At 39.2% G+C, this 8,528-nt stretch overlaps 1 protein-coding gene across 1 annotated transcript; it reads right to left on the bottom strand.

Moving 5' to 3' along the window:
- Positions 1 to 1,263: 1,263 nt before the first annotated feature.
- Positions 1,264 to 8,528, bottom strand: LY96 (lymphocyte antigen 96). Its single transcript, XM_040546033.1, has 6 exons — positions 8,325 to 8,528; positions 7,461 to 7,794; positions 5,941 to 6,030; positions 4,836 to 4,964; positions 3,922 to 3,974; positions 1,264 to 1,997 (listed from the first exon to the last, which is right to left on the bottom strand). The coding sequence occupies exons 2-6, from the start codon at positions 7,552 to 7,554 to the stop codon at positions 1,896 to 1,898; spliced, it is 468 nt and encodes a 155-aa protein (XP_040401967.1). The 5' UTR covers positions 7,555 to 7,794; positions 8,325 to 8,528; the 3' UTR covers positions 1,264 to 1,895.

The raw sequence follows: 8,528 nt of genomic DNA, 5'->3' as shown, positions 1-8,528 counted from the left end.
ACCTGTGGCACCTGCTACTTAAAAAATAAAACATTTCATCTAACCTCCAAAATAATTCAGGACAAAAACAATCTCAGAACACTGTCACTAAAAACTCTTTTGAGGTTTCATCTGGTTGGACAATTTTGTGAAATAAGTACAAGAGATCATCAGAGTAAGTAAAACTGTTCCCTAAGCAGGTAATACTAACAGGCAAAATAGAAGAAGAAAAGTAGAACTTGGTTATCAGTCTTTCTGGCTGCTATTTTAGATTAAGAGGAAATGGTTTAAAACGCTGGAAATTTCATTCAAACATAAGCATTAATACAGTGATGGGCTGCTCCTGTCATGGTCTGTGATACACGACTGTATCACAGATAGTTTTCACTGCCACTTGGATGTCATTGTGACTTCTTGTCTCCAGCCATAATGCAGTTCTAGCTCTTATATTTTTATTGATTCCTGGTGACTTTGCCTTGGATTGCCAAACTAGCTATTTTAAAACTATTTTAAATGGACTAAATATATTTTTGTGCATGTGTTTATATATATATATATATATATTTTTCCTGATGCCCAACTTGAAATATTCTAAAGTGGGATGAAAAGCTTTGCTTCTGCTAATTTTCACGTTTGCTGTTCAGCAGCCTGAGAGAGTGGTAGCTGGTTCCTGCTTTCACGTTTTCTGACGTTTTGAAGCAATCCGCCAGACACAGCACGACCTAGCGGCCAGCACAACGCACAGCATCAACACGGGGACGTGTAGTGGGAAAAAGTGCCTTAATTCACTAAGCCTAAAAGTTGAGTGTGAGAAGAGGACGCAGCATCCTAATGCTGTACGTACGGTACCTGTCTGAAAGCAGGAAGCCCTTGCAGACTGCACCAGTCTGCTGTCCTTCTCCGTGCATGACACCAAAGGGCCATGAGACCCGAAGGAGTTATGGTTCTTTTCCTAAGGGCCAAACCTTGCCCTCCATCAAAGCCTTATGAAAGGTCTCGAGCGTGGAGGCGCAGCAGGGAAGGAAGGTGTGCACTGAGCTACCCAAGAGGCAGAAGCCACAGTAAGACCTTTCAACTTGATTTTGGTAACTGAGAAAAAGTTCAGCCTGTAGAGCAAGGACCACCCTCCTGCTTCTGAAGGAGACAGCCTGGGGGTTCTCTGCCCAGCAGATTTTCAGATTTTTGCTTAACAAGACATAAAAACAGGCTAAGAGCCTGTGTGGTGGTGGTTATAGCTCTGGTTGGCTGAACTCAGCTGTACTGGATGAGTGCAACTGGACACACTTCACTCTGGATTTTATTAACATCAGCCATGTAACAGATTGTTGCTCCTCTTCTTCATCACCATGCATATGGAGTGGAACATTAGGAAACCTCTAAAAATCATCAGAAGAGGACCAAGAATAAAAGCATTTTCACAAGCTGATTGTACTAACAAATTTTATGGTTAAAAGAAATAAAAAATAATAATAATAAAAAAAAGAAAGACAAAAGAAAAAACCCGCAGTGTTTCCAGATTCAAATGCTGTTATATTTCAAGTTGAGTACTGGCAAACTTCTAGTTCTTGCACTTCAAGGCTTCAAAAATTTTTATGTTTGTCTAGCGTAACCTGAAGTACTTGGCTTTTTCATAACTCAAGGCACCACACTGAAACGTGGCTCTCTGACATCCACATGGAGTTATTCTGTGGGATCATCAGGATGCCTGATTCCAAGAGATTTTGTGTGCACTGGCTGAGGATCCGATTGCAGCCATGCTATGAGCGGTTAAGACTCTCCATCTCGTAGCTTTCCACACAGAACACGATGTGTTTTACCTCAGGAAAATTAGAGTGTTTCATATTTCCTAGATTGGATTCCAGTTGCTTGCAGAAGCAGCCTCTGTGTCCCGGATTTATTTGAAATGTCTGTCACGTTCAGAAAGGATCTTGTTTCACTATCATGGTGTAATTCAAGCACACGACCATATTCTTCTCAGAATCATCAGAGAATGCTTCTATAATAATACTATAATCTCCCTAAAATCCAACAAGAAAACAACGAAATTAGTGCATAATGCTGCCCATTCTTGGCCAAGTGGCTACCTGAGGTCTCAAGCTGCCTAGTGACCTTTTGGCTTTAGCATAAACCACAGTGCCAGGGCCTTCAGTGCCCTCTGGTCACGGTCATTGGCCCTGCATCGCTTGCCTTGACTGGGCACTGAGTGACAGTGCCCTGCTGGTGCCAGCACTGGTGGCCCAGTGGTCCCCAGCAGCTGCCAGCTCACCTCCCCTTACAGAGCTCCAGGACTCGCAGGATCCTGCCCAGACCTTAGCCTTAAGCCCAGCTCTAACTCATCCACGCTTTCTTGCAGTGATCACTACTGTAAGCAACACCAGCCTGTTGTCAGCTTGGCTTTCCTTCCAGACCTACAGTTCTGCTCATCTACATCCAGCAGTCTGACTTGAAAAGCAGCATAATCCTAGGTTTATCTGTTGTCTGTCTTCACACCCTTGCACAGACAGACTTAATAGGCATAAGGACAAAAGATATCTTGGTGGGTCCTACTGAACTCAGGTCTTACCATACCTCCTTTGACACATGCCATCTTCTTCTTTGACAAACTGGTGATATGACAAACTGGTGATGAGCACCTGGGAGCTGAAGGGCTCATAGGACTAAAGACTGGGAGGCTTGTCAGAATTTCCAGTAAAGGCTGTGATGGGCAGAGTCCCATCAGGAAGTGTCAGATGTGCTATAAGCACCTCATCTAAGAGGACTGCTTATGGCAGAGACAATTACTCTCTACTACCAGCTCTAAGGCTGGAAGAGTTTCTCAGGTGTGGTTCAATCCCTCTAAGAGCCCATGAACTTTGTGTTAAGGGAAGACCGAAGATTTTCTTTCAGTTGGGATTCTTTAGTGACATTTGTGGGGATAAATATTGTTGCTAAAGTGGACGTTAGGTTCTTGGGAAGGCTCAAGTTGATGAGGAAGGTGTCAGGCTAACTCAAGGACAATTGCTACTCCTGTTTTAACACTGGAACATTGCTTTTACTTTTGGATATTGTTATCCCTCTTCAAATCTTTGAAAAGGATTTCAGGGAGGAAGAGATCAGCATGTGAAAAGAAACTAAGAGAAAGCATAATGGGCAGAAAGAATATGGACAGATTTATTCAAAAGGGAAACAGAAATAACTTACCAAATGAAATGGAACAATAAAGGTGACATTAACTTACATCTTTGATCTTTTATTTTATAAAATAAAGGAGGAATGATAGAGGAGCAATAACCTGAAAACATTTAACATTTCAGAGATACTATTAATCTGGACTCATCCTTTCAAGTATAAGAAAGCTTTCTGACAGTTGCTACAGTTTGGGTGAACTTATCTTTCTACCAAATATATTAATGTAAGACATGGACTTGTTAGAGTGGGTCCAGAGGAGGGCCATGAGGATGATCAGAGGCTGGAGCACCTCTCCTATGAAGACAGGCTGAGAGAGCTGGGGCTGTTCAGCCTGGAGAAGAGAAGGCCCTGGAGAAACCTTACAGCGGCCTCCCAGTGCCTAAAGGGGGCCTTCAGGAAAGCTGAAGGGGGGGACTCTTTTTCAGAGGGTGTAGTGATAGGACAAGGGGTAATGGCTTTAAACTAAATGAGGGGAGATTTAGATTAGATGTTAGGAAGAAATTTTTTACTGTGAGCGTGGTGAGGCACTGGCACAGGCTGCCCAGAGAAGCTGTGGATGCCCCATCCCTGGAGGTGTTCAAGGCCAGGCTGGATGGGGCTTTGGGCAACCTGGTCTGGTGGGAGGTGTCCCTGCCCATGGCAGGGCGTTGGAACAAGATTATCCTTAATGGTCCCTTCCAACCCAAACCATTCTGTGATTCTATGATTCTATGATTCTATGATTCTATGAAGTATGTTATTTTATCACTATTTATATACAATGTGGAAAAGTACCTTTGGAAATCTTGTTCTTTTTCCTTTTATGTCAAATGTTGTTGTAATTGTTTCTGTAAAACAGAGAGAATTACAATATAAATGGTTATTTAATCATTAAGCCATCAATGAAACTTTCTGAATAACTTCAACATAGCGCATCTCCAGCACTACCAATGCCATTTACTCTTCCAGGCATAAAGCCTTCACCTCTTTATTCTTCTAGAACTCTGCCTATTTATCTAAACCACATGTTAGAAAATAGAAAATAATCAGAAAGCCACTGCAACATCTTCTACCATCCCACCTTACTGTGATAAATCCAACAATTTAGCTTGTAATAGTAGTTCAGACAAATGATAACTGAAGAGATCTGATATTCACTTACAAAGAAAGGAAAACGTGAACAGTATATTTTGAGCTCTGTCCTGGTCTTTTGGGCTTTTATAATGATATCCTGAATTCTCTGCATCGGAGCCTTTGGCATGTTAATATTAGTTAGCTCCTGAAACAGGATTGACTCTTCTCTAATAAAAAAACATTACATGTATGTGAAGAGAGTATCTCTAAAACACCATCCATACATTCACCTGAATAAGCTGTTGTCTGTAATCTAGTAGTGTCCCTAGATCCTCTCAAGTTTTGTGTGCAGTCCAATCACATGTGGTCTTTCCATGTCATTTTAGAGTTGTTAACAATAAAAGTGTCATAATGTGATAAATGATATTATTAAACCCAATTTACAGAGATGGAAACCACCACATGAAGACACTAAAGAACAGCAGTTGGAAACTCCATTTTATCTATCTGCATGGGTTGATCAATTAGTCTTTTAAAAAATCTGATTAGTAGTAAGTACTTAAAAGGGAGCAGGTTATGCCCCTGTTGAGGGGGCAACCTGCAAGGCAAGGGAAAGGTGTATTTTTCATACTGACCTCCTTTCAGCATTTCACACACATAGTACTCATCGTCGGCCCCACTGCAAACAATTTCTTTCCAGTGTAACGCTTTAGCACCATCATACCAGACAGTGAAGACTACCTTCAAAAAGGCGATGTCACTTTCTAGTTGAGACATTGCAAGTAAGAAAAAGGTAACTGGCAGGTAGGAAAAGCACATGCACAGACAAACTCTATTTAAATAAACACTATTTTTCTCTGAAATATGAATTTTTTAGAGTTCCCCCAAATTAATAAAAATGTATATCTTGAAAACTGCAATTTCCAGGGGGGGGGGGGGAAAAAAGTTGTTTTCTTATCAAAAAGCACCAGTCTGAAGAAATATTTGAGTGACAAATTTCACAATCTGTTCTAATTTATTCAGCAAAGACAATAGAGTACACTCAGCTCCACAGCTCGTCCAAATAAATCCCCACATGAGAACTCTGGAGGTCCCACACCTGTAGCTGTGAGCAAGTATTACAAACAATCTGTGCTGATTGCTTGTAGCCATCGTAAAGATCTTTCTATGGAAGCAATCTTAGCACACCTCCAGAGCTTTTACTGAGGATGTGAAATTTATGATACAGCTGTTTCTTAACTAACACAATTTACTGGCTTAAAGCTGTGTTTAAAGAGTAGTTTAAAGCTGGGTCTGCACACACAATCCATTACCACATTTCTAGCTTCTGGAGTATGCATATTCTTAGCAGAATTCCTGCCATGCTTGCATTTTATCTCTCCTTAAAATGGCTTGTATCTTTTTCAGACCAGAAGAGCTTATGTGCTGCAAAATATTGTCTATTTTCTCCAGAAGTACCTGAACTGTCTCAAATTTGCATGTACAATACCAGTCAGTGCGCTGAGCTCTGGAAACTGCTCAAACAAGTCAAATTCAAACACACTTATTCCCACAAATGGTTTAGAAATCATAATTTCTGTCCATCACTGTAGTTCATCTATTCCATTGTTAATCACAGAAACTTATCTCCTAATTTGACATATAGTGTAAAGTATAATCCTTCTGCCTGCACTCTCTCGCTCTTTTTTTTTTTTTTTTTTTCATTTGGAGAATATAATTCTCTAGGCACGAGTGACTCACTTGGAACCCAGGTAAGAGCAGCATGCCAGATGGATGCGTTCAGCATGGTGCAAGGTGTTACATTAAACATGAAATCATGAGCTGTAGAATCTACAGGATAAAATTATTTCATGTTATTAGTGTGAACAGTCTTCTCCAGTGAAATGATAAAAACATGCATATGTATACACTTATATTAAACACAAACTCAATAAAAATATATTTAATATAAGGTATATATTATAAAGTTATGTTATCTAATTATCCATAGTACACATTAAATATATCTTAAAGTGATATTTCTGATTATTTTCATGCTTAGAAGACAAAAGTAGTATCACTTTACTTTGAGATTAAGTAGTAAGAAGAAACAGTTTAGGGGTCATTTATATTTTGTACTCCAACAATCAGAGGCAAAACTATGCTTACTTCTACTTTGAAGTTACACACTTTTTATTAGCATTATGCCAACATGGACCTCTGATGAAAATATGCCAACTCATACTAACCATTGAAACTATAAGCTTGCATGTTGCCTGAGGCTAGCTGAAGGCCTCAGGTAGCAACACTGATTTATTTCATCATGATTACAGTGAGTTCTGTCTTCTATTTTGGGGATTAAAGCAAGGGATGTGCCAAGGGAAACTGTCTGACTGCTGGTAATTGGCACTCATGTTCTTATCATAACTACATACAGGAAATTATGATAGAAAAAAGGTCAAACAAAACACACCCTGGCCCCAAAGGCTCGATTTGCAAGCTTAGGTATAGCCACTTTTACACTTCCTACATTTTTAAAATGTGTGTTAACATCAAGCAAAGTACCCAGAATAAACATTCCCTCTTGTGCCTTGGTTTATATAGCTATTTTATGGGTAATACACGTTAGTAATGCACACAGATTTTCAAAAGGTCCTCTCCTTGTGAAATATCTCCTAAAAATCCCACCTTTCTGCCGGTGAGTTCATATGGGAATACTGAGCCTGCCTAGCACTCGCAGCTGTGAGGTGCCTAGTTGTTGCAGAATCAATGAAAAAAAAGCAGTAAACTATGCAGATCCAGTGGCCTATATCTCAGAGACGGCAAGTGAGGAAGAGAGAAGCTTTGTTGACACAGAGCTTCTCTGATCCCCCAGCCCAATGCAGTCTTCTGCCTTTTTTTTCAATAAAGTTAAAGCTTTTGAATGTACATTATTGGTTAAATAAATGCAGATATTTTATACAATACACCGCTTGCAAAACAAGTTTAAATCTTTTATCTTTCAGTTTTTCCTGAATCAAAACATGTCTGCTTTACTTAGCAGCAAACAACTTCTCTCTTAGCTGCTGTAGCCATCATTGTGGTAATATTTACACCTATGCAGCATAATTCTCATAATAGGGTGATTAATAACAGAAATATACATCAGCTGAAATTCTTATTTATATTTTCCTATATTCATCAAAAAAACAAATCAGAAAAAATAAAGCTCACATTTCTTTAGACTGCCATAATTATTGTGTACAAGCCAGTAAGAAAATAATAAACTATTTTTTACTTACCACAAAAAGTATATGACATTTCTAGGTCTGACGACGTACAAAAAAATCCACTGACTCCAGGAGTGAACAAAATGAAAAAAACAAGCCCAAACATTGTTACTTATTTTGATCGGTATTGGACAGAAAGCTTTGTTTGGGGGAAAGAGGAACAAAAATTCAGCATAGTCATCCTCAGTCACATGTCTTCAGGGAATATTCAGTTATTTTGTCAAGTTCTCTGCAATCTTAATTAATCCTATTGCAGCACTGTCAGTTATCATCATAATAAATTTTGTGAATAAAATTTCTGCCTTCGTTGTTACGTCTTCCCCAGACAATGTAGCTCAAGCCACAACTGAAAAATGAAAGAGAAAACTGTGTGAAATAGGGAAGTGAGAAAAACTAAAATTATGATTACCAGAAGAGTGTAAAAGGCAAGTTGAGTTAACTCAACAGACGTAACATTTGCTAAGGCATAATTTCAAATGGTCACAAGGTTTCCTGTAGATAATAAAGAAGGGAAAAGCTATATTCAAATGACAAAAAAAACCACACACACACACAAAAAAAAAACTAGTGCACTCTTACCGATGGGTTAGTCAAGAATTCTCATGCATTTTCAGAATGAATTTCTTACAAAGCTCATCATACCTTAAGTGCACTCAGACATTATGGATAAGTTTAATCAGATGACATATTTCCAAATGTCAGTAAGGATGGAGCTGAATGCAACCATCTAACATGTTATCAACCAGAACCACTGATGTTCTGCACTGTGTCAGCTACTCACTTCAAAGCTGTATCTATTGCAGTTATACTTCTTAGTGAAAACTATATTAAAAATCCATAAAATTGGTACTGTTGAGGTCCATGTCCCCCTCCTACCTCTTTGACCTTCTCTTCTCTAGCAGAGAAGCTGCACCACCTGATTTGTACAGGAGCACCAAGTCCAAACACTGAATATTTTGACAGTGCAGTGCAAAGCCATGCATACAGAAGGATACTGAACATGAGGAAAATAACCAGTGCTGTCAAATTTAGATTGAGATGTTTCTGCAAGAAAACAGAATCTACCTGTCATAACTGAAA

The sequence above is a fragment of the Cygnus olor genome, chromosome 2, assembly GCF_009769625.2.
Source record: "Cygnus olor isolate bCygOlo1 chromosome 2, bCygOlo1.pri.v2, whole genome shotgun sequence".
NCBI classification, from domain to species: Eukaryota; Metazoa; Chordata; class Aves; order Anseriformes; family Anatidae; genus Cygnus; species Cygnus olor.
This window is presented reverse-complemented; position numbering and strand designations above follow the sequence as displayed.

Bases quoted from the DNA above. Each gene is read 5' to 3' on its own strand.
- LY96 (XM_040546033.1), bottom strand. From the start codon at position 7,554: ATGTTTGGGCTTGTTTTTTTCATTTTGTTCACTCCTGGAGTCAGTGGA. The intron at 6,031-7,460 runs GTAAGTAAAAAA...TTTATCCTGTAG, and splicing joins AATGTCATATACTTTTTGTG to ATTCTACAGCTCATGATTTC. The intron at 1,998-3,921 runs GTACTTTTCCAC...GTTGGATTTTAG, and splicing joins AAAGAACAAGATTTCCAAAG to GGAGATTATAGTATTATTAT.